Source organism: Marmota flaviventris, chromosome 9, assembly GCF_047511675.1.
Source record: "Marmota flaviventris isolate mMarFla1 chromosome 9, mMarFla1.hap1, whole genome shotgun sequence".
Classification (NCBI taxonomy): Eukaryota; Metazoa; Chordata; class Mammalia; order Rodentia; family Sciuridae; genus Marmota; species Marmota flaviventris.
In genome coordinates this window covers 92,824,759-92,850,720 of record NC_092506.1, presented here as the reverse complement: position 1 = coordinate 92,850,720, position 25,962 = coordinate 92,824,759, and the positions used below count along the sequence as shown (strand labels likewise).

Below are 25,962 nucleotides of genomic sequence, written 5' to 3'. Positions count from 1 at the left end.
AAATGCTTCCATTTCAAGACACCTAAAATTTCTGGATTTATTGTTGTTACTGCTGGTAAGAAAACAGCAGGAAATCTTTTAAAGGCCAAAAGATTAGGCAAAAGCATGGTTCCAGAAAGTAAAGAAGTATTGAAGCTGGAGGCCTTCTTGGAAATACCACACAATCCTAGTAATCTAGAATTTCGAATGATTGCTCAGAGATAGCATATAAGGCAAGTGCCTGCATGAGATAGGAATGTCTGATTGATAAACACTTATAAATCTGGGACCCTCCTGGGATTTATTCCTGATGAAAAGATGAACTTGGAAAAAATTCAGTCAAAGGCAAGAAACGGTTTTTTGTGTGTGTGTGTTTCTGGGGATCAAACTCAAGGTCTTATACATACCAGGTAAGCATTCTACCACTGAACTACATCCACAGCTGACAACTTGCCTATCTTCTGTCTTGTCATGCAGTTGATTTCATCCATTATATCCCACAACTAAGTATATCGAATAATTTTTTTAAATATGCACCTTTGATCATGGTATTATTCCTTTTAGAAGTCTTCTTTGATTCAAATTGAAAGAATGCTTCTTTGCCATTTCTGATGTTTTCTTTTTAGTGAAGTAAGTTTTACTAGTGATATTTCATGCTACTTTCTATTCTCACTCTGTCCCTGAAGACATTGAATAAATTTTCTATTGGAAAATACTGGAAAGAATAAACTGATCAGGTTTCCTTAGCTCTGACTATCTTGTTTATGAAACGAGTTTCCTGTGGAGACCAGGTGGGAACAAGGGAGATACAGGGTTTGGCTTGGAACTTTCTGTAATTGGTAAAGTCTTCCTCATTGTGGGATTTAGTTTAGTAGGTCCATTTGTCTTTCACTGAAAGTTTTCTTTCAGTTTAGCCTTTATTGGTAATACAGGTAATTTATATTTTATCTTCTATGTTCTTCTTTCTCAACTTGTTCAGAACTTAGACTGAAAAAAAAGGTACTGTCATTGTTTTTTTTCACACCCCTAAAGCTGCCTACAAATGTAGCCCAAACCCATTAGCATTATGCTTAAGGCAAATTTTCTTTTTCTCAGGTAATTTATATTTCAGCTAAACTAATTTAATCACTTTCACTCATATTTTTTTACAGATCTCTGCCTCTGAATTGTTCGTGTGGTTCTTTTTAAATGAATTCCCTTCATCTCTTATGTCTTCATCTTGCTTATCCTTCAAGCCCTCCCGATTTCATGCATCCTATAAGACACCTGCTATTTATTTTCCATGACTAAAATAAGTTATGTTTCATGTTTTCATATCACTTTGTTTCTTTGCTGTAAGTTTCTGGTACAGTGATTTAGTGGTTGTATCCTCTTTCCATTAAAAGTTATAAACTTTTAAGAAACTGTTTTATTTTATTTGTATCTCCCTTTACAGCCAGTATAGAACTCTGCACATAATACATGCTTTTTACCTACAAAATTTACGATATGAAATTGTATACTTAGTCTTTTTCTCTCCATGAATTCTAGTTTACTTTGCTGCTCTTTGAATCCTTAGATTTAGTTCTAAAGTTTCGTAATCTATAGTAATTTGGAATTTTTGCTTAGGTAAGAATTCCAATCATTTTGTGCAGCAGTAAATTATCTAGGCTAATGAGTGAGATTAGCCAATTTTTACATGTGCACATTTGGATGTGTTGTTTTTTTGCATACCATAATATTCTTAAAATTTCTGAATGTTTGAGCCTTTTTTGAGAAAAAAATGGCTCTTGCTTTAGAACCAGATGTTAATTTTTTTTTTTTTTTTCATCCTCAGCCCTTTTTATATTTTATTTAGAGACAGGGTCTCGCTAGGTTGCTGAGGCTGTCTTTGAACTTGTGATCCTCCTGAGTTGCTGGGATTATAGGTGTCAGCCACCACACCAGTCCAAATGTTAATTCTTATAATGGCAGTGAGGATAAAAAGAAGGTAATGGGAAAAAGACCAAAATGAATGTCCTTAATTGTTTGGTATGAAGCTTGTTGATTTTGGACCTTTATATTGGAAATTTGTATTTATCTAGCATTTATCTATAGACCAAGTCTGTACCTTTTACCAGTTCTATAGTATTCTTTTGCTAACAGGAAATCTTACCCAGGAGACCTTTGCTTCATGTAGACTGGCTCTATTTCTTTGTCTCAGCTGGAACACTTAGTATTCATTATCATATACAAATTGAACTCAGGATGATCACATTTGGCTTGCACACAGAGCCCAGTAATCCTGTGGCTTCATTTCTGTGTACTGCTTTGCATTTATGTTCTGTTTATGGTCCACAGAAATATTTGTCTTATGTTGAATTACAGTAAGTTTTACATTATGTATCTTTTCTATTTGTGCTAAGCAGAGAGATAGTGATGAAGTGGAACCTTAATAAGCCATCTTGGCTAGAAGGATTGAATGTATTATAGAGAGATCAATTAATGTTGATATATTTTATTTTTATTGCATTCATTTCAATTTGTTATATAGTCTGTCATCATCTAACTGTGCCATACTGTAAATGTTCATTCCTTTACTTATGGACACTTACATTGTTTACTGTTTTTCACTAAACAGTTCTGCGACAAAGGACATTGTATGTATTTTCTTATGCATACATGTATGAATTTCTTCATGGTACATATCTATGAGTCTTGAATGGCTCAATTACAGAGTATGCACCTATGTTCTTTTACAAATATTTGCAAAGAAATTATAACAATTTATATAGCTTCAGCAATGTATGGTTCTTTTGTAATACTTAGTATCTCTAATTATCAAACAATTTTTTGAGTTTAATTAATGGGTAAGAAATAGTATCTCATTGTTTTTGTATGCTTATTGTTCTGGTTTGGATATGAGGTGTCCCCCAAAAGCTCATGTGTGAGACAATGCAAGAAGATTTGGAGGAGAAATGATTGGGTAACATCCTTATCCTAATCAGTTAATTAATCCCTGAGTTGTAACTGGGGGCAGGTTGGAGAAAGTGGTTCATTGGGGGGCGTGGCTATGAGGTATATATTTTGTATTTGGAGAGTGAAGTCTCTCTCTCTCCTTCCTGAGCATCAGGTGAGCTGCTTCCCTCACCACACTCTTTCTCCATGATGTTCAGCCTCACCTTGAGTCCTGAGGAATGGAATCTGCTGTCTATGGATGAGACCTCTGAAACTGTTAGCCCCTAAATAAACTTTTCCTCCCCTAAAATTGTTCTGGGCGGGTCCTTTAGTCACAGCAGCAAAAAAGCTGACTAAAAACCACTTATATATTATGTTACATATTTTTATATATTTTGTATCTCCTTACTATTAGAGAGATCTTTCCTTTTTTTGTGTGAATTGTTTGTTTTTTGCTTACTTTTCTACTACAGTCGTTTCTCTTTTTCTTACTAATTTGTGGAAGTTCTTTATATATTCAGTTTTTTATCATTTATACATTTCCAGATAGTATCTTACAATTTGTCTAGACTCTTGTCAGCTGTCCTTTTCAGTGTGTAATTCTAGTTTTTTAAAAATCATGTCAAGTATCTGATGTGTATGTCTTTGAGTATCTAGATAAGAATATTGGGAGAAGTTCCTTGATGATAGATATTGAGAGATTTTATAGAAAGTAACAGGGAAATTAATTTTTTGCTATAGATAATGTAAGAAATCAAATCTGGTTTTGTTTATTCCTCTGAGTTAACCTTTAACTTAAATTTGTCCTTTCAAGATTTTTTACTTTTTTTGTCAGCTCATTTAAAAAGTTATCCAACATTTTTGTTTTTAGCAGTCTGGTTGGTTTACATTCTGGGAAACTGAAATCTCTAACATTCAACACTTCCTGTTCCCCCCATCCTGTTGCCATTATTAGTTCTTGTAGGAAGCATTTTCTGATTTCCTGAGGTTCAGTTTGTGTCATCAGTATATAGTTCTATATAGCTTCCTTTGCTTTCAAAGCATTTATGTGTATTGATGTTGCTTAATTGTCTTTCCCCTTTCCTTAGACCATAATATCTTTGAGGACCCAGCACCTGTCTTATTCCTTATAGCCCCTGGGCCTGATATAGTGCTTGGAACACAGGCTCCCATCATCTCTTGCTTGGATTACTGCCACAGTCTACTGACTGGATTTGTAATCTTGCTCTTCTCATTTTTCCTCATGCCAAGATCAGTTTGTTCTGTGTGTAACACCATTGCCCCCAGCATAAAATGTAAACAGCATTTCAAAATAGCTCATGTGTTGTAGTCTCTGATTATCCTCCAATCTAATTTCTTTTCACTACTTATTCACATTTCTGAGTTTTAGCTTGTCTGAATTACTTTAAGTTCCCTGAAAGTGATGTGTATTTTCTTTCTCTATGGTTTTATGAATGTGAACATGCTGGAGCATGTTTATGCTCTTTCCCTCATTCCCCTCAAAAGAAAACTTAGCTCATTTCTGCATGTACTTAGGTCTAAGATTGCACATAATGCTTCCTCTAGGAAGTCTTTGATCCTTTAATGTATGAGAGGTTTAAATTCTTTGTGTGGCCTTTGTACTCTGAATTTCTGTCTTCAAAGCATGTATCAGTTATTTATTGACCATATTGTCACTATAGTATAAACTAGTCAGGGCCAAATAAGTATTATCGACTGTTATATCTTCTATATATAATGCAGTTCTTAAACATGATAGGTATTCAATTAAAACATTGAATGAATGTAAATTTAAACATTATTACCTGCAAATTACAGAACAGTGTCTTAAGAGTGCTTTAAATGATTTGTCTCAGATTTATTATTAACTCTTTCACGGTGGATTTATTTTTAAATTCTAATTTCTGAAAATGTTTTTTTCTAGTCCAAACTGCTGGAAAGAGAACTGAATCCATATTGGAAGGATGGTGGGACAGGTCTTCCATCAGAAGACTGTAGCGTGTCATCAGTTACTAAAGGTATCTCTATATTGTGGGTGCTGACACATAGGCATTTCTTATAAGTTGGTATTTCTAATGCAAAGACTTGAGTTTACATGGCAGTAAAGCATTGGTAAAATATTTGCCATCTTTTTAAGTCTTTTATTTAAATCATTAGTACTCAGTTTTATACCTGTCTTATAATGCTTTTATGTATGAATTTGTTTCAAATGTGCTAATGCTAAGTATGATTCTGTGAGGATGTAATAATATAATTCATTTGTTTTGTAAAAAGTATTGTGTCTGAATTTCACTAAAATAGTATGTAAACAAAGATCTGGTTTTATATCTTTAGAAATTTCTATTTTGCCAGCAGCTACAAATTTGTAATAATGTTGAGTGCTATTATTTTCCAGCAGATGGAGACAAAATATTTGTGTCACATAAGCATACTTTGTAATATAATTAAAAAGAACTTACATGACTATCAAGTGTTGTATTGATAATTCAATGAAAAGTTTATTTAATTACAGTGAGCCCAGCGTATAATAGTAGTGTTGTAAATTATATTACTTTTTCATTTTAATATTTTATTAGTAGAAAGTTTTCTTCCTTTGTATGCATAATTTGTTTTTATTTTGGCTATTTGTTTAAATTATTTTATATTTTATGTGTGTATCCTTAGAGCCACCTTATAGGCTCCTTTATAATTTTTTTTCTGGCAATTTAACTAAAGTTGTTAGTAATCATAAATTTATTTTTAACTTTTTGAATGCTGGGTTAAGTAATAATAATTGTAGTTAAACAAGGTTCTCTTTGAAACACTGTTTTATAGAAACAGTTTGGGGAGCAATAAGCTAACCCAGCCTAATTTTGTGATCTGGACTTTTATCATCTCTAGTGTCAAGACAGTCAATAAATTTATCTTTGGGGGAAACCTAGAATTAGCAAACTCAATCTTTGTTGTTTTTAGTCAATAGGTTCTTAACTTCACTAGGTATAGAAGACCTGGAGTTCTGCTTTAGGTAGTAGCTTTTAGCTGGTGGAAACAGCAGAATGATTAAGGAGGAAAGTGACCTTATATAAAGCTTTTGGAGAGCCTTTCTCCTTCCTTTTCAAATCATGCCTTCAGACTCAGCTCCCAGGGAAATTTAGTTTTAAAAATTATCTGCAATTGAATAATTATGATGAAACAAGGAAAAAACAGTCTGCAAGTTTTACTGCTTATGATAGTTTTATCCTTCTACTTAGATTTGTGGCAGGGCTAAAACTGTAAGGCACCTGGAAGTGTTAGAACATTAGTATTAAGGAAGTATTGATGTTAGGGAGGTAGAGGTGACACAGTGTTGTTCTTATAGACTCAGATTTTAGAATCAGTCTACTTGGAATTAGAATTCTGGCAGTCCCATTTACTAGCTTTGTCATTGTGGGAAAGTGTACTGATCTTTCTGAGTCCAGTTTATTTATCTTTAAAAGGAATAATGATAGTAACTGTCTTATAAGTTAAAATTAGAAATAGTACAATATCTAGAATATAGGAATCAGTGGATGATGATGTCAGTTATTCTGTGATTAAGTGTCTTGGGAAGATTATATCAAGAGTCTTGGTAATGTTCAGTGTGCCATATTTTCAATAATTAATTCATTAATCTTTAGAGAAAATTAAGTGGAAAACTCAAATGATTTTTAAAGCTCATAAAAAGAAAATTTAGTAATGAGAATTTTGTGCAACTTTAGAGTTTACATGGCTCACTTATATATCAGTTTATTTTCATGGTAACCATGAAAGGAAAGCAGAGTAGATGTTATTGTCTCAATTTTATAGCTCAGGAAACAAAGACTGGATAGATAATTTCCCTGTCATCACATGAGAACCCAGAATTCTGATTCTAGTCCTGGATTAGTTACTCTACATTCTTTTTTTAAATTGATTTAAAAAAATGTATGCAGAATACATTACAATTCTTATTATACATATACAGCACAATTTTTCATATCTCTGGTAGTATATAAAGTATGTTGACACTCAGTTTGTGTCTTCATACATGTACTTTGGGTAATGATGTCCATCATTCCACTATCCTTGCTAACCCCCTGCCCACTCTCTTTCCCTCTCACCCCTCTGCCCTATCTAGAGTTCATCTATTCCTCCCATGTTCCTCCTCCCTACCCCACTATGAATCAGCCTCTTTATATCAGAGAAAACATTCAGCATTTGTTTTTTTGGGATTGGCTAACTTCACTGAGCATTATCTTGTCCAACTGCATCCATTTATCTGCAAATGCCATGATTTTATTCTCTTTTATTGCTGAGTAAAATTCCATTGTGTATATATGCCACATTTTTTAATCCATTCATTACTCTACATTCTTTAGGAGACCATTTCTTACAATGTAGTTAGTAGAAATTCTTGCTTACAACACTTCTATTGTGATTTTGCTTTTCCTATTGATTTTTTTTTTTTACCTTCTCCAGTTTTTGGCTTTCTGTTAGAATCTTTGAGTTGGAAGGATTTTTAAAGGTGGCATTAATCAGCTGCGTTTTTTTTTTTTTTTTGGCAGATTAAGAAGCTAAGGTCCAAAGAAGTTAATGACTTGCAGTTGATCTTAGAACTGTTCAGTTTTACTGGCAAGACTAAAATCTAGGTCTTCTGATACTTTGTTTATTGTTAAATCTCTATTAGCCTATCTTTTAAAGAAAAATGGGAACACAGCCTAGATTCATTTGACTGTGTTCTGTTTATAATAATATAACTTACAATTATGATGGAAACATAATTTTTGACTTACTATAGAAAACAAATTTGAGATATAAATTTTAAGTGCTGCATACCAGTAAATAAGTATACTGTAATTATTTGATATATCTTCATCTTAGCATAGAGGATGGGGACCAGGCCTTATGAATATTTTTATATCCTAATGTGTTTAGCAACTTTTTATATTAATGATAAATATTCATTAAATATTAATTGAATTTGAGGATGGTGCTGTAAGTTGGTATTTTTGTTTACTCTGTAGATAATAAATTTGGTGTTTTCTTTTATTAAAAATACTTTAATGATAGCATCCTAATCATAAGATTAATAGCACTTTTGATATTGAATATACATCAGCTAAAGGTGATGATATTACATAGATATTTCTAAAATTGTGGATTTAATTCACAAGCAAATTAGCTGAAAGTGTTTATTCTGTTAGATTTTCTTGATAAGTGGAAACAGAGGAATTAAAGCAGTTTTAGTTTAGCTCAGATAGTTTTCTCTGAGTTTTATTAGTATGTTGGTGATTTTTTCATGGTATTTTCACTGTGCCCATCTACATGTTATTGGTTTCACAGATAATTCTGTGGAGTAAACAATTTAATTATAAAGCTGGGATAGTAATAATGATATTAATTATTGTGGGTTTCTTTTACTTATCACTGTATAGATTACATTTTTAGATTAAGTTCCTTGAATGGTTGCCCCATTAATTTTGAATTTATAGACTATATACATAAGAAAAAAGATCAAAAGTAGAATAAGTTTTTGAATGTAAAGAAATCTTTGAGTTAACTAGAGATCTGGGTTTTAGAGTACAGAGTATTTTAGACCTTTAAAGAAAGATTGCCAGACATGATGGCGCATGCCTGTAATCCCAATGATTTGGGAATCTGAAGCAGGAGGATCTCAAGTTCAAAGCCAGCCTTAGTGAGGCCTTAGGTAACTTAGCAATATCCAGCTCAAAATAAAAAATAAAAAGGGCTGGGGATGTGAGTCAGTGGTTAAGCACCTCTAGGTTTAATCCCTAGACCACATTATTATCTTAGAAGAGATTGCTTAATAAAGATAAACTGTTGAGATTTGAATGATAGAAGTAATTTAAATAGATTTAATTAGAGGATTGCAATCATTTTTTCTCTTTTTTTCCTTAAAGTCTAACTTACATAGGAAAGTGAGTATACAACCATAAGTGTACGGCAGACTGTTCCTTTTCACAAAATGAAAACATCTATGTATTCAGCACACAGGTCAAGAAACATTATTAGCATCTTGTTACCAAAGGGTAATCACTATCCTGGATATTAGCACCATAATCATTTGCATACATTTTTGTTACCATCCTCTTTTATCTACAGTTTGAGATTCATCCATAATGTTATGAATATAGTTAATTCATTCTATTTGCTGTGTGTGTATCTTATGACTGTATCATAGTTTATGTGTTCCTTCTTTTGTTGTTAGACATTTCCTGGGTTGTTTCCAGATTGGAGTTATTGCAGATTGTTTTGTTGTAAACATTCTTGTACATGTCTTGTGGAATCTGTGTGTATGCATTTTTTGTTTGTTTGTTTGTTATAGACCTGGAGGATGTTAAAGTATCACTTGAGGGCAAGGAAAATCAGGACCAGAATTTTAATTCATGTAATTGATTTGATTTTCTCTTTACACAGATCTAAAGTGTAGGAAATGTTAACAGCTTAATAAAGTTCATTAGGAGCATTCACATGTTCATAGTTGGTAATCATGATGAAAGTAGGACAATTTGTTTTAATATAATTTCAGCATTTTCTTCTCTGACTTGTTTGTTCTTTTTATGTTTCTGTGGTAGCTTTTTCTCCTCTGTGTGTGTCCTTATATCTGGGAGTGCCCTTTGTACTCTTAACTTTTTCTTTTTTTTTTTTTTTTATAGAAATTCAACCCATTTCTTAAACTTAGTTTGTGGTATTTTTCTTGACCTCCTAGTTAGAAGTAATCCTTAACTATTATCATTATCATTTTGTATAACCCTGCATATCTTTACATAATAGTTGTTACATATTATCTTTATTGCATTTATATACTTTTGTATTCATTCTCTTAAATTGTAATTTTCCTGAGGATAGTTTTACTTTTATTCTTTAGTTTATTATTTATCTTTTCCTTTCTCCAACTGGCAAAACTCTGTAGCTTGCATATGTACACACTCAAATATATGTTGAAATTTAAATGTGGTTATAATTTTTACATATTGAAGAAAAAATATTTAATTTTATACTTTATAAGTCAGAATTAATTTGATGATAACCTCATTCAAAAGTATAACAAACCTTTTCTAATTTTCTATTGGAATTTAGCTTCAGGAGTGGAGGATGGTGGATTAAGCTGGCTAAAGAAGTCTTATCAAAGAATGAAGGAACAAGCTGAAAAACAAAATAAAAAATTTGAGGATATTGTAGCTGAAAGATATGGGGTAGGTATCTGAATTAAGAACATGTGTACTATTTTCATAATTATATAAAAGATTATGTGGTTTAACTTTGTTTTATGCTATGACACACTTTTGAATTGAATTGATATTAAATTTCTTATCTTTGTACTGCTGAAATAACTTCTGCTTTTTTATTATTCTGTATACTTGGGTAGCATATCTTTGCTCACATAAATAATGCAAGACTTAAATCTGTATTTATTTAATGTAAAAATAATATTTTATCATTATGAGAAAATTAAGTAATGCTGAAGAGCTTTCCCAGTATACCTCTGGAGATAACCACTTTTGAAATTTTGGTATATTCCAGACTTTAGTATTTTTCCATCTTTTGGCATTATCCAGGGTTTTTTTATTTTTTAGAAAAATATATATACACACTCTAAAATGAAAACTAGAAAGTGTTGAGGGTGCAGTTTAGTGGTAAATAATAACCTCTGGGTTCAATTGCGAATACTCAAAAAAAGTATTAGAATGTGTATACTCTTAGAATGATGTAACCATGCCCATGCATTAGTATATAGTATTTTAGAACCAACTTATTTTCTTTCCTTTGTAGGTAATGTGTTATCTACCCACATATGCATCTGGTATAGTCTTTGTGAAGGAAGTTTTATTTTTGAGTTTGTAGATTCACAAATTAGGAATTTTTAATATACAAGTCTTTTTTTTCTTTTTCCATGCAAAACTATTAGATGAGCCCTTCTGATCCAGAAAATCAACTTGGAAAATTTTCTTACATACATTTATTTTTTTATTAATGCTTTGCTTTCATCATCTTTTCTCCTTTCTGGAAATAACAGTGCACATGCATTAACTTCTTTAGAATCAATTGTGCATGTTTCTTTTTTCCTATAATTTATATTTATTTATTGTCATTTCCTAAACTTTAAAGAATTCCCAGGCTAATTTGGTTTTTATCACTTTCTATTCTTTTCAGTATTTCAGGGCATTTTTTTGGATACACAGTTTTTCACTTCTTGTACTTGTAATGTTCCTTTTTCATGAGTCTATTATGTTTTAGCAGTACAGTAACTTCTTGAATCTTGATTACCAGTTATATGTCTTCTGTATTGTATGTTAGACTTTGTTAGTATAGACCATTTGGTTTAAGAGTGTCCCCTTTGAGATTTTTTTTTGTTATTTGGTAATTTTTCTGTATTTTCTCATTCTTTTTAGTATTTATTTTAGTGTAGGATGATCATTTGGGTCTACCCTTACCTTGGTAGGTTTTTCTTTCATTGTGCCACTTGGCGGTGGTTCATGGCCAATGACATGTGGGTAAAACATCAGTGAGCATTTTATAACTTTCAATATGTTATTTTTCTCCTTTGTAGTCAATGGAATTATTTCAGTCAAAATTAGAAGAAGCTGAAAAAACTGCCTCCAAAAAAGAAGATTCTAGACGAGAACGGTGGAGGAAGCCCACATATTCAGATAAAGCACAAAATAGTCAAGAAAATAAAAAATTAGACTTAATAAAATACAATAAAAGTTCAAGGGATAGATATGGTACAACAGAGATCACAAACAATAACAATAAAGATAAATTTAGTGGGGATGAAAAAGATGAGAGATCTGGGTCTTTAGAAACGTGTAGAAGAGAATACAACCCAAGGCAAAATCAAGAGCTCTCTTCTGGAAATTTGAGACCTAAATTTTTAAGACCCACTGATGATGAAGAACTGTCATGTCACAGCAAGGGACGAAATTTTGAACCATCTAGTTCATCTTTAGCATTAGTGACTCAGGGTGCTTTGCATTGTGGTTTTCAAAAACCCACAGAGAACAGTGAAGAAAGTTTAACATCATGGAGTTCATCTTATGGGAGAAAAGAAGAGAAGAAATATTCAAATCAAAAGGCATTGGAAACTAGTAGCAGTATTGACTATCAACACATTTCAGGAGACACCAGAGAAAAATTACAGACTGAGAGCTTGAGTGATGACCCTCCAACGAGAAAAAATTTGCAGGATGCAAAGGCTACATATACTGGGTATTTTATCATTTGTTTTTTAAGATGATATTAATATTAAGTCCCTGAGGATCCAAAGAACTAAACTGTTCCTCAGAATGTCATTTGTTAATTAGACATGAGTATGGTATCCTCTTTCTTAAATTGATGGAAAAGATAAAATACGTAGATTTAACAATGTAGTGGTTTTGTTTTATGGATTGCATTTAATTTCACAGTTTTTATTTAACAAGGATCTGAAATAATTCAGTAGCCACAAGTTGCTCAAAATTTGTCGCTTCTATAATTTAAAAATATGAATGTTATTCTTTTAAGTAAATGTGCTATAGAAGACATTTTGGTAGATTTTGTTACTTTGTTATTTCCTAAGGAAATTACCCCATCATTAAGTTAATAATCACCATAACTACATGAGTCAAGGAGGTCTAGGAGACGGAAGAAAAATTTGCTGCTATGGCCCAAATACAAAGTTACAAAGCTGTACTAAAGATCCTGCAGTGGGAACTGTGAATTATGGAGTTATTTTACAGAGAAGGAAATAATTTACTTTGGGAATTGATGGATTTCAAATGTGATGTTAGAACTTTAAAAATGAAATTTAAGATGGGATAGTAGTGGTATCCATAGTGATTAAGAAAGTAGCACCTACTGGTTTTATTTTTGTTGTATCCATTGCCTTTGTATAGGACTGGATCCAAAGATGAAGAAGCACATATTGAGTGGTATCAGATCTAGACAAACTTTATTTAGACATGGAACTGGCCCCACTGGCGATAGAAATACAAAAATGTATTCAAAGGATAACTTATACAATAAAGTGACATATTTTTATTGGTCATTAGAATATGTTAAAATACTATCAGTTAAGACAATAAGAGAATAAGTTTTAGGAAATAATAGAAACCATTGTTAGTAAGAGGTATAATTGTGACTTGAGGTGGTAAGTCTGGCAAATTTCTTTTGTTATTGACTCCATTTGAAGTAGTGGATTGTAAGCACATTGTGGGACTTTCAGTAGAAGGGATCTGGCAAAGTCTGGACCAAGTGATGGAGCCCAGTAAAATGAGCTCTAGTTCAGATTGGGGCTTTCCTTCCTGGAAACTGAAGGATAAATCCAGTTGTGTTGACTGCATGTATGTGGCACAGATTAGCGAATGTTTGTGAGTGTATGAATATATAATTGCCCAGGCTTCATTCCAGGTGCCTTGAGTGGTAGACTGTTTCTACTCCACAGTTGGTGGTGGGATGAGTCTTATTTCCTGATGATCATTTGAGTTGGTTTAGCATTTGGGCAATCTGTGGTTCTTGATTTCTGTGACTACAGCTAAGCAAAGTATATAGTGCAGTCTTACTATAAGTAACTCTATCTGGTTGTCTAATTGCCTCATATTTGTATATGCTCTTTAAATTGTTAGCTTCTGATAAATATAACATAGAATTATGCAATTACAGCAGTTTTGGAGGGTGAGGTCTGAAAGCAGTATTCTTTGTTAGATTTGTTAATTTTGATGTTAGAAGGGTTTGAGGTGTTTGGTGAATTCCATGACACGAGAGGAGAAGAAAAAAATCTAGGAATTTTCCACATTTATGTGAAAGGAAATACAATTTCTGAGCTTATAGAGTGATGTATTTTTTTAAAGAGAGAGAGAATATTTTAATATTTATTTTTTAGTTTTCGGCGGACACAACATCTTTGTTTGTATGTGGTGTTGAGGATCAAACCCGGATGCCAGGCGAGCACGCTACCGCTTGAGCCACATCCCCAGCCCTATAGAGTGATATTAAGAAACCAAGATAGGACTCTGAAGAGTGCTAAAAAGATTGAGTGAAGAATTGTTAGTGGCTATTAATTTGTCTGACTATTATCTTGGAGATATGTTGAATTACTTAAAAAATGATAGAATACTAGGGAGTTTTAGAAACAGTGACATTTAGAATTATAAAAAAATTAAAGAACTGATTTTGAAACTAGAAGAAATCATAGTCTGAGCCTTACATTTGCAGATATAGAAATTGAGGGAACTCAGATTATGACTTGCACAATATTATGTAACTGAGGTTGCCAGATTTAGTAAATAAAAATAATAATTCTCTTACAGTATTTGAACTTATGAGAAAAAAAATCTTCATTGCTTACTTGAAATTCAAATTTAACTGGTGTCGTGTTTTTTATCTGGCAGTTCTGTAAGTAACAATCATTTCCTGGATCTGTGACCTTTTATAAGGTATTGACACTTGACTTTCTTGTGCTACTTTCCTTGACTTAAAACAAAGTAATATAAACAACTTCATGGAGTTACCTCATGAGTTAGTATATATGAAAAAGTATAGTATCCTGTACACATTTTTATTGTTGCTGTTAAAAGTACTATATAGTTATTTGCAAAACTTAGATTCAGTATCTTCTGATATCCATTTAGCATGGTTTTCAAATAAGGATTAAAGGAGAACCATAAACTGGCTTTGAATTAAAACACTTTTCTTTTATACACTAATTGTGAAAAGTTATTGATAACCTTAGTGAGATTTATGTTGGTAGAATATGAGAGAAGTTGACCAAATAGAGGCATAAGAGAGAAGAAAAGAGATTAACTGCCCAAAGTAAAGCATTTTCACTAGGCCTAGAAAATACTTTTGAGTTCATTATAAAAACAGACTTTGGAATAGTCAATCTCACATTCTGCCTCAGCCCCCTGAGTTGCTGGAATTACAGGCTTGTGCCACAATGCCTTGTTCTGTGATTATTTTAAATGGCTGGAAAACATCTTCCAATAATTGCCCAGGTAGTTAAGAACTTATTATAGTTGGAATGAAATATATTTACAGACATATTTTTCTTTTGTTGGAAAATATATTAGCTAAATACTTTTAGGAGTTTGAAACCTAGAGTAATATGTAGTAGGGGAAAAAAACCTAACTAGATGTCCTTAAGTTAGATTTTATAATTTTGATCAGAACTAACTCATTTAGTACCTTAACCTTTAGATGTTATTCTTGGCAGAGTTTGCTTTTATATCCCAGAAGGGCAAGAGAAAGATTCCATGTTGTCAAGGTTGTGAGTATAGTGATAAAATCCTTAGGCAGGGGAGAAAATATGAAAATCAGTGGTAAGGAAAAGAATAATTAAAGAGAGATCTTTGAACACTATCAGGAGGAGAAGAATAATTGCAATATAATCAAGGTTTCTGAAATATCATTAGTCTAGAATTCTTTTAATTACTGCTTCCTGAAAAGTTTTCAGTCAGTGTTAATGTGTGTGTACATATATTTTAAAGAACATATTTTAATGAGGTAATTTACTTTTTAGAAATAAGTTGTAATGGGAATGTGTGCACTATAGGTGTAATCCAGGAAAATGCTAAAGCTTGGGACTTCTGGGTTTAGACTAATTGCAGATATTATGGTTATGTTTCTTTTAAAGCATCTGCTCATCTCTATAAATGCTTAGAGAACATAGGAAAGAGTTTATTATTATCTTGAAACTTGGTGGCTTTTGGATAGACTAATAGTGCCTTCCCTTGATTAAATCTTTAAGCTTCCAACCTGAGAAGGGCAGGGAGAGGAAAGTTTTTCAACAAAGGGAAGAGTAAAGTAAAATCACAAAGGTGTGTCCTTTGGATAAATAATAAGAAGTTTTTGACAACTCAGTCAAGAACATTTTCATTGTGAAAGGATACAGAAGCCAGATTTCAGTAGACTAAATTTGAGTACTGGTTTTAAGTTGGCAGAGATAGAAAGTATATGCGAGTGAAGAGGTTAAATTTAGTACCTCCCTCAACCCCTTTTATCTTTGAGGTGTAGATACTTAAACATGTTTATATTTTAATGGAAGAAATCAGTTTTACTTTAGAAAAGAGCTCTGTATAGAGTTGATAATTGAGCAAGATCCTTGAGGTTATTAATATGGGTCCTGTTTATTCATCCAAGTAGGAGGATTAGCCATGGGTAGAAATGTTTTAAAGAAGAGAAAAGTGTGGCTAGTTAGGCAGAGAAGATTCTTTCTTGGTGACTTATATCAGTGTTTTTCAACATGTGATCCCCTAGAATGTTCGTGATTCTCTAGGTCCTTATAAGGAACACAGGAGTTTGGAAGCTTCAGGTGGGAAGAGAAAGGCAGTGTGACAGTTTGGTTCACAAACAGCTCACACAATTGAAATGTACTCTCATTGTTATGACTGTTATTAATTTTATTCTGTTTTTACCTCCAAATTTTGATGAACTTTTAGAACACAATTACTCCAAATGCTTTGTCCGCGTGCCTATCATTTCCCTTAAAGGATCCTTGGATACTGAAAGATTGAGAACAGACTATTTCTTTCATTCATTCAGATTTGTAAAAGTGTATCTGAATTATGTGATAAGGATTGTTTATTTTTGCCTTAAATATATGCCTTGAAGCTTAAGTTGGATCCCTTTCATTCGTTTTGCTATTTATCTTATATTCACTGAATATTTTTATTTCCTAGATCTCACGGTACAAAAATAATTTGACATTGTATCTGCCTTCAAGGAACTCACATTGTAGGAGAGGAAGTCATATAGATACCTAAACAAATATGGTACATACTTGAAGTTACAGGTGTTAAGTATAGAAGGATTTATAGTTATTACACATAGGGATGGGATAATATTAGGGGCAGGATAATAATAGTGGCAACAGGGTCTGGTAAGATTGTTCAGGCAAAGTTGTTGTAAGGTCTTTATGAAGGATGAACCTGTTGGGAAAGGACAATCAACTTGAAGAAACTGGAAATATGAGACAGCATAGTGTAGTTGACTATTTGCAAATATGTTTTAGAATTTGTGATAAAGTAGCTCTGAGAGCAGGGTATATCTCTTTCTAATCTGTTTCTCTGGATCCTGATGTAGTGCTTAGCATATGGTAGCTTCCCTCTGGTTTGTAGAATTTGGTTAAGAGGAAGACATATGGGAGGAAGTATACAAGGAAGATGCCTTGTACACCTTGTTCCAGAAGTCATGCTTACAAGTGGGACATCATTTTATGAGTGATAAAGAAGTATCACAAGGATTTTAAATAAAAAAGATTTGGATTTTTAAAAGATTCCAAAAGCACTGTGAAGGTTAGATTGAGAAATGAAACAGATTTGAAGCAAATGCACTGGTCAGTGTAACTATAGTTGAGAGACAAGAAATTCTGAATCAAAAAAGTGAATGTAAAAGAGAGAGAGCGCTTGAGTTGGCATCCATGACCCAGTGATGAAGCTTTTAATTCTGTGGTCTCTTGAAAAAATTTGATTACTTCATATCTGTGCATAGTTCTAGATATTCTAGTTTTTAATCTTTTCTTGAAGAGATTTTGCCATTGAATTTTAAGCATGGTGAATGTAGGAGTGATTGGAGAATCCTCCTGTGACTCAGTAATTGGCTGTCAGTGGCAAAGGGAACTAATGATTATTGAATACCAAGGTAGGTATTTGGAATTTTGTTACATTATTGAAATTACTGTAATTCTATACATTTCTGCATTTAAGTGTGATAGATATTAATCATTTTCTTGATTTTTATAGTCACAGATTATGATGCCTCTCTAATCTCATAAAGCTAGTAAATGGCAGAGAATGAATTTGACTCCAGAACTTCTTTTCTCATAGTACTGAGAAGGATTTCCCATTTATGATCAAGAAAGAAGCAACTAGCATAAAGAACTTTTGAGTGCTTCATGAAATTTTGCATCAGGAAGTTGGAATTTGAAAGTCTTTCACTTTCATTTGTACTTAGCGTATTAGTAGGAATGAATCTATTTCCTTATTGACATATGAGATATAGTAGTTTGTGTTAATATTCCTAAAACTTTGCACTTCAAAAAAAGGAAATGACTTGATGGATGAATTTTGTCCTTCCTTCTTCTGATCCTATCAAAATTAAGTTTGCTTGCAAGGTTGCTTACTTTTTGAGTGACTGAGCTGAGTAAGAGATCTTGTGTAAAATTGTCCTTTATATCTGGATTTAAATAAGCATCTTTTGGAATAACAGAGAAGAGGGAGAAATAATGGGGAAACTACCTTCTTATCCATTTTACCTTCTCTCAGTTGATTTTCTCAATTGATTGCTGTTGAGATGAAAAATGGATAAATAGACAGCTTTGTTGGGAAGGGAAATCTGGTTAGGTACTTGAGTTCTTGGAAACCGAAGAAAAGCAGAAAAGGTAGATGGAAAAGCAGCCAGGAAATTTGTCACTTAGGAAACAGGAGAGTTTGAAAGGCAGACCCTGGAGCAAGCCATCTTCATGGGGGCATAATTGGACTAATTCTGTTTTGAAAGGATGTGTCCTGTGGTTATTTATTTTATTTTGCATTATTCATATAAAAATATCACTAATACTGTAACAGTAAAATCTCAGATAAAGAATTTTGGAAAATTAGTTGAATAGGAAAGACTGCAAGTTGCTTAGGAAGTAGAAGTTTATGGAAATATGATTGGGTTGCTCCAAATTCAATAAATTATATTTATAATACAGTGAAAATTGTATGTACCTCAATTTAATTTGAATAAAAGTACTGAAAATATTTTCTTTATAAAAGTACAACTAATTATACAAGCAATGACTCAACCCATAGAGGCATATAAAAAGTTTTAATGTTCTTCTGATCACATGAATGCAGTGCCCCTACTGTTTGTTTTAATTGTTTTTTAAAATATAGACTGAAAGAACATGGTGGGAAGGATAATATGTTATGGAAATGGGTTCTATAGCAAAGATATTATCTTAAAAAAACTTAAATGCTACATGTTAAAGATTTCTTTTTTATGACAAGAAATTTGCTACTTAAAAAAATTCCACATAGAGTTATTAGGCCAATTTTTGAATCATTGCAAATATGAACTTTGCTATTCCTTGCTAAGAGGGTATATTGAGAACATGACTGGATGAATTTCAATAAAATAGGTTAAGAAAACTGAATTGGTAATGTAGATAAATCCTTTATATTTGAGATTATGTCATTGATTATGATATATTCAGCTTTTAACTGTTTCTCTGCTTTGAAGATTTTTAAAAGTAACTTTACTGAGGTGTAACAGACATTTGATAAACTGCATATATATAAGAATGTAATTCAATAAGTTTTGAAATGTGTATGTTCTCATGAAACCATCACCTTAAACATTTCCTGGTGCCTTTTATAATTTTTTCCTTCCTGTCTCTCCCCATATCCCACCTTCTACTGCAGGGCTCCCATCCATCTGCTTTCTTTCATTATAGAAATATTTGCATTTTCTAAAGTATTATGTAAATGAGATCATACATTATGCATTCTTTTGTGGAAGGAGGGAAGTCTGACTTTTTCTTAGTAGCACTTTATCCATGTTAGTACATGTATTAATAGTTTATATATTTTTTGGTCCATGGGTACTACACTATTGTTGTATATACCACAATTCGGGTTATCTGTTCTCCTGTTGATGTGTATTTTGATTGTTTATGGGTTTTGACTCTTACAAACAAGGCTCCTCTGAACTTTCATGTACATATGCTATTCTTTTGGGTAATTGCCTAGGAAAGTAACAGCTAGATCATATGGCCTTTATATGTTTAAATATTAAGAAAGTGCTAAGTTCTGTTGGTCTTTGCCTCATATAATTTAAAGCTCTGTTATTAAGTACATAGACATTTAAGGATTCATATGAACTCTAAATGTGTCAAACCTTTTTCTTATGAAGTCATCCTTTTAAGTCCCTGGTTTTATATTCACACACACACACACAAACACCCAGGGATGCTTAACCACTGAGCCACATCCCCAGCTCCTTTTAAAAAAATATTTTTATTTAGAGACAGAGACTCGCTGGTTTACTTAGCCTCAGTCTCCTGAGATACTGTGATTACAGGTGTGCACCACACTGACTAATATTAACATGGAATATCTTTTTCTATCCTTTTGTGTTTAACATATTTATCCTTTTATATTTTTGGGGCTGAGGACATAGCTCAGTTGTTAGAGTGCTTGCCTCATATGCACAAGGCCCTGGGTTCAATCCTCAGCACCACCAAAGTAATAATAATAATAATAATAAGAAGAAGAAGATAAAGATTAATATCTTTATAAAACATTTTTATAGTTGTTTTTTTTCTTTTTTATCTATACAAAATTTCTGCTTTTTAATGTAGGTGTTTAGACCATTGATTTATAGTGTTGTTATTATTTTAGATATATTGAGACTGGTTTTTTGACTTAGGTTTATCTTGATTGATGTTTTGTATGTACTTCAGATAAGTATCCCTTACCTGAAATGGTTGGGACTAGGAATGTTTTTGATTTTGAATTTTTTTCCTTATTGTGGAGTATTTACATACATATAATAAGATAACATGGGGATAGGACCCAAATCTAAATATAACATTCATTTATGTTTTGTATATATATCCTGATGGTAACTTTCTATAATATTTTTAATATGCCTGCATTTTGAATGCAACCTTGTCATATGAGGTTAGGTGTGGAATTTTCTATTTGTGGTATCATGTTGGTGCTCAAGAAGTTTCATATTTTGGAGTACTTGGGATTTCAGATTTTCTGATTAGGGATTTGTAATTTGTAATTAGGTTCATACCTGTAATTTTGTTATTTGTCCATCTGTTTTTTTTCTCTTAATTTTTTTGGATTGAATATTTTTAATTCCAATTCATTTCTTTTGTTGCTATATTAATATATCTGCTCCTGTATGGTATATGAACTTTATACTAGAGTTATAGTATAAACTGTCCTTTCTGCTAGTGTTACCATACATTTTATTTGAACTTGTAAAGCCTCAATAGATTGTTATTTTTCTTTAAATAGCTCTCTTATAAAGAGACTTAGGTAACAGAAAAATCATATATATTTACTCTAGTCATTTCTGGTGTTTTTTTTTTTTTTGTTGTTGTTGTTTTTTTTTTTGCTTTGGGTTGATCCATATTTCAGTCTTCTATTTTTTTCCTTCTTCCTGAAGGTTTCTCTTTAGCATTGTTTCAGCTTTTTTATGTCCAAAAAGTCCTTGTTTCCCGTTTGTGTATTTTCTCTGGGTGTGGAATTCTAGGTTGACAGTACTTTAAAGATGTTGATCCTTTCCTTGATTGCATTGTTTTTAAAGAGAAAGCTGTCGCAATCTTGTTTCTGTGGGCACAAATGATGTCTTTTTCTATAGTGCTTTCAGATGTTTTTATCACTACTTTTGAGCAGTTTGATTATGATGTGTCTTGGTGTCATTTTTCTCATGTAGTTTTCTTTCAAATTCTTTGGCTTCTTAGTTTTCAACAAATTTGGAAAATTTGGGCCTTTGTTTCTTATATCTTCTATTCGTTTCTTTTAGGGACTCCAATTTCATGTATGATTGGCTTTTTTCATTTTTTTAATTCTTTTTTTCCCCTGTATGTTTCATTTTGCATTATTTCCATTGCTTCAAGTTGACTATTCCTTTACAGTCTGATTTTCATTAATCTTGTCCAGTGTATTTTTACCTCAGATATATAGTTTTTATCTGTAGAAGTTCAATTTGTGTATTTTTAATGTCCTTATTATCTCTAATTTTTAAACACAGTTATAATAACTTTAAATATCCTTGCCTGCTGTTTCTTACATCTGTGTCAGTTCTGGATTGTTTCTGATTGATAGTATTTACTTCTAATTTTAGGTTATATTTTTCTACTTATTTGTATGTTATAATATTTGGATACTAGGTATTACAGATTCTTGTTGAGCGTTGGGTATTTTTGAATTTCTATAAATGTTTTTGTACTTTGTTCTGGGTCATGGTTAATTGGAAACCATTTGATCTTTTTGGTTCTTTATTTTCACATTTGTTAGTTGGACCCAAAGCAGCATTTCTTCTAAGGCTTGTATTTCCCAAGATCCATAATCCTCTACCTACTACTTTCAGAATTAGGAGGTTTCCTACTTTGGGTAGTGGAACCAGACACTTCCCAGGAGTGCCAAATACTGTCCTTCCATTCCTTTAGGATAGTTCTTTCCTTGGCTATAAGTATTTTCTTCCTAAATACTCAGGTGAACTCTCTGGGATTCTTTCGCCCCTCAGGTATTTTATTTAGTAACAGTGGCTGCTTTGTAATTCTTGGATTTGAGCTATTTCTCCTTTTGTTGGGTTCTGCCTGGGTCTACCTTCCCTGTCCTACAACCTTGAATCTTTCTTAAGGCAGTAAGCTGGGGGAATATGAGCTTGACTGGAACTTTCTCTTTTCTTTTATGAAGCTTTTATAGTATTGGTTTGTCATATGACCTCAGTTTTTAGTTTATGTGTCTAATTCTGGAGTGACTTTGAAAAAAGAAAGTGTGATTATTGTTTTTATTCTTGACTATGGTTAAAAGTATCATCTCCAGATTATTAGTATCTTAAAGTATTAATAATATTACATTGAATAATAGGCTTTTGCCAAGATGTGTAGAATTGTGGCCTGATTCTAGTATTTGTTTTTTTTACAATGAGTATGGAAATATTAAATAATGAAGAATGGTTGATTTTTATATCATTTACCTCATTGTTGCTGGAACTTTTCCCTGTTATTATATCTGCCATAAGCCATCATGGGTTTGTGACAGAGAACCTTGAAATATTAAGTAGCACATTGAGTCTAATTTTTAAACCTTAGAGTCATGATCTCCTATAGGTGCTGAATACTTTGTTGAGGAGAGTTAAAATAATATTGGAGTTGCACCTGTATTTCATTTGCTCTTTGTCTGTTCTATTCAAATGGCAGTCCGAAGGATGAGTCCATCCACATCCTGAGTATGGATGAGAAGAACAAGTTGGGTGCCAGAATTATCAAGGCAGAGATGATGGGGAATTTGGTAAGATTCTTAAATATCTTTTTCTTTTGGAGGATAGTGATTAAATATTTAACTTCTTGTAAGTAATTTGGGTAATTCCTCAGCAGTGGGGATGTAGCAGACTTTGAAAATAACTGCTATTTATTTATTCCTTGAAGAAATTCTTAAACCTTTCTAGAAATAGTACTATCTTATAAATAAATTATCTACTTTCTCTATCAAATTTCTGAAATTTTTATTTATTTACTTTTCTGTTTGCTATATTCTTGTAATTATGGAATGTATTTGGAGGAGTTAAAGGTATGACTATTTTCTTTCCCATTTTTAGTTATTTATTAAATATTCTCATAACAAAACCATTTTACTTAGAACATAAAAATTGAAATCTTAAATAGGTGATTAATTCATTTATTCAAAGTTTAAGGTGATATGTTTGTAGTTGATACTGTGTTAGATACTTTGTATAGTTTAACTCATTTAATTTCTGTAATATGTTTAAGATCAATTTACCTCAAATTAAATAGAAATAGTGATGATTTGATAAGAGCTGTTTTCATTCATTCATTCGTTCATTCATTATGAATGTTGTACTATTGTACTTACTTGTGTTATTGCACATGGTAGAACAGCAGAACTTTCCACTCTCTGACACAGTAGATTCACTTTTGGTAATGTGTGTGCATTCATCTTAAACTCAAATACTTAAGTGATCTTTAATTGATCTTATGAGTCACATAAATTTATTATTTAATTTGCTAGTTTATGGTTTGTTGCTTTCTATGTTAGGTGTTTTATAAATTTCTATAGTAATTTTTTAGAGTAAAAATGAAATATATTCATAATTTTTATCATATTACTTATAACAATGAAGAAAACAGTATTTTAAATGTCATGATGACTTCCTTGTAGCAAGTAACTGATTTTTTAAGTATTGAAAGCTTTAATATCTAAGGAATTATAAAAACTTCATTCTTGAGGTTACATATTTCTTTCATTATCCTGTCTCCCTCAAAATGTATGTCTTTGAAATGGTTTACCTTCAAATTGTAAACAAATGCCATAGGTACTTGAGAAGTTTGTAACTGAAATAAGTTCATTAAAATGTATGTATTAGGCTGTGAATTGGTAATTGAAATTCGCTATTGGTTACATAGGGTTTTATTACGCTGTTTTCTGTTATATAAAATTCTGTAATGAAGAATTAAATGACATATCATAACTATTTTGCTTATTTTTCTTTTTGAAGGAATTAGCTGAACAACTTAAAGCCCAACTTGAAAAGGCAAATAAATTCAAAGAAACTGAAACACAGATATCATTAAAAAAATCTGGGGTAGAGGTAAGTAATAAAAGTTTATTTGCTAGCATATAATTACCTTGTGTAATATTATTAATTTTCAGTGGTCATATTTTAATTTGAGATATGTTAGTATCTGTGTCTGTGTTTATATGTGTATATTTGTTCACTTGTTTTTTAAAATTTTTTTTTTATATGCATTCTCTTCCATTTCACCAATATTTCTCTGTTAGAATAAAGCCTAGACCGGGGACCAAGGAGAGCTGTTTTTGTTTTAGACTCTGTTGCTTGACCTTATGTAAGTCAAACTGATCCATAAATTCTTTCCTACAGAGTTAGAGATTTCAATTGGATATCCATTCCATACAAGGCAAATTTGTTCTTGTTCTTCATCTACAATACAAAACAGATAAAAACACTTATTTGCATGGCATTTTCATTTGGTAGAGATGGAGAGACAATAAAATAATAGCTAAAAATATGATACAACATATTAGTAAATTATACATTCTGTGGAATGTAGTGGAGATTTTGAGCAGGTTGAGTACATGGGCCAATTCTAATTGAGTAAGTGACATTTATGCAAAGATTGGAAATAAGTGAAGGAGTGTGTCTGTGTATCTGAGTGAAGAGCTCTCTAGGTATAGGTAATAGAGAATTAGAAGGCCCTAAGATATAATTTGTCTGATGTGTAGGAAGAACAGCAAGGAGATCAGTGCTACTGAAGTGGAATGAATGAGAGAGAGGGAAAGATTAGGGGATCCAGGTTGGAGACTATGGGAAGCCAGATCATGTCAGATTTTGAAAAAAATATAGTAAGGAAGGAGGTTTTATGCTGTTTGAGATGAGAAGCTATTAAGAGTTTTTGAGCAGAGAGTATTTTTTGTTAGCACTGGCCTGCCTGTGTTAAAAATAAATCAAATGAGAGTAAGGGCAGAAGGTGGAGTTCAGGTGTAGGCTCTTGTGATAATATAGATAAGAAAATGATAGTAACTTTGACCAAAGTAGTAGCTAAGGAGATGGGTTGAAGTGATTGTGTGTGTGTGTGTGTGTGTGTGTGTGTGTGTGTGTATTTCTCTTTATTTTGAAAGGAGAGCTATAAGGATTTTTATTTTCATGATGGTTTAGATTGGGATGTACTAGATGGGTAATGACTAAAGAGAGGAGGCAAAGCAGTCTTTAGCTTGAGCAGCTGAAAGAATAGGGTAGCCATTATTTGAGTTGTAGAAGAAAGGAACAGTAGGCTTTGGGGTGAAGATAGAGGCCTGTTTCAGATATATTGAGTTTGGATACTCTAGATGAGGAAAAAGTAGAGATATTGAGTGGGCAGTTGGATAGTGGAAGGAGCCTAAATTGCAGATAGAAATTTGGTACTTATTAGCATAATAGTATTTAAATTCACAATGCTATATGAAATAATCATGTATATAGAAGTTGAAGGGCTGAGATTGATGCAATACAGTGTTGAGAGGTTAGATGAATTAACTCACTTAGTTTTCACAATATTCCTTTAGGTACTTCATGTCATCAGCACAACTTTGTAAATTGAAAGACTGAGGCAGGCATACTTCCTCAGACATAAAAAGTAAATGAAGAAAATATTTAAATCAATAAAAGTACTTATATATCCATGATACTTCTTTGATGCTAAAAGATAAAATTCATAGCTGGAGAGTCACTTTTAAGACAGGATAAGGTTTATAGTGAATTTAAAGAGCTGTTCTCAAAGATTAATTTATACAATTACTATCATAGAGAGATTAGAATGTTGAGTTCCATAGAATTTACTTCAGGCTAAGATTA

General features: G+C 32.1%; 1 protein-coding gene across 2 annotated transcripts in view; it reads left to right on the top strand.

The window, feature by feature from the left end:
- The window catches only part of Cwf19l2 (CWF19 like cell cycle control factor 2), a 94,240-nt gene that overhangs the window by 13,578 nt on the left and 54,700 nt on the right, over positions 1-25,962 (top strand). For both annotated transcript variants that reach the window (XR_011708597.1, XM_027930715.2), the window contains exons 6-10: positions 4,820-4,913; positions 9,973-10,088; positions 11,444-12,102; positions 22,793-22,883; positions 24,109-24,201. Coding sequence is in view for 1 of the 2 variants with exons in the window: in XM_027930715.2 (XP_027786516.2) it covers positions 4,820-4,913; positions 9,973-10,088; positions 11,444-12,102; positions 22,793-22,883; positions 24,109-24,201 (1,053 nt within the window). In the remaining variant the exon portion in view is untranslated. The remainder of the gene's footprint in view (positions 1-4,819; positions 4,914-9,972; positions 10,089-11,443; positions 12,103-22,792; positions 22,884-24,108; positions 24,202-25,962) is intronic.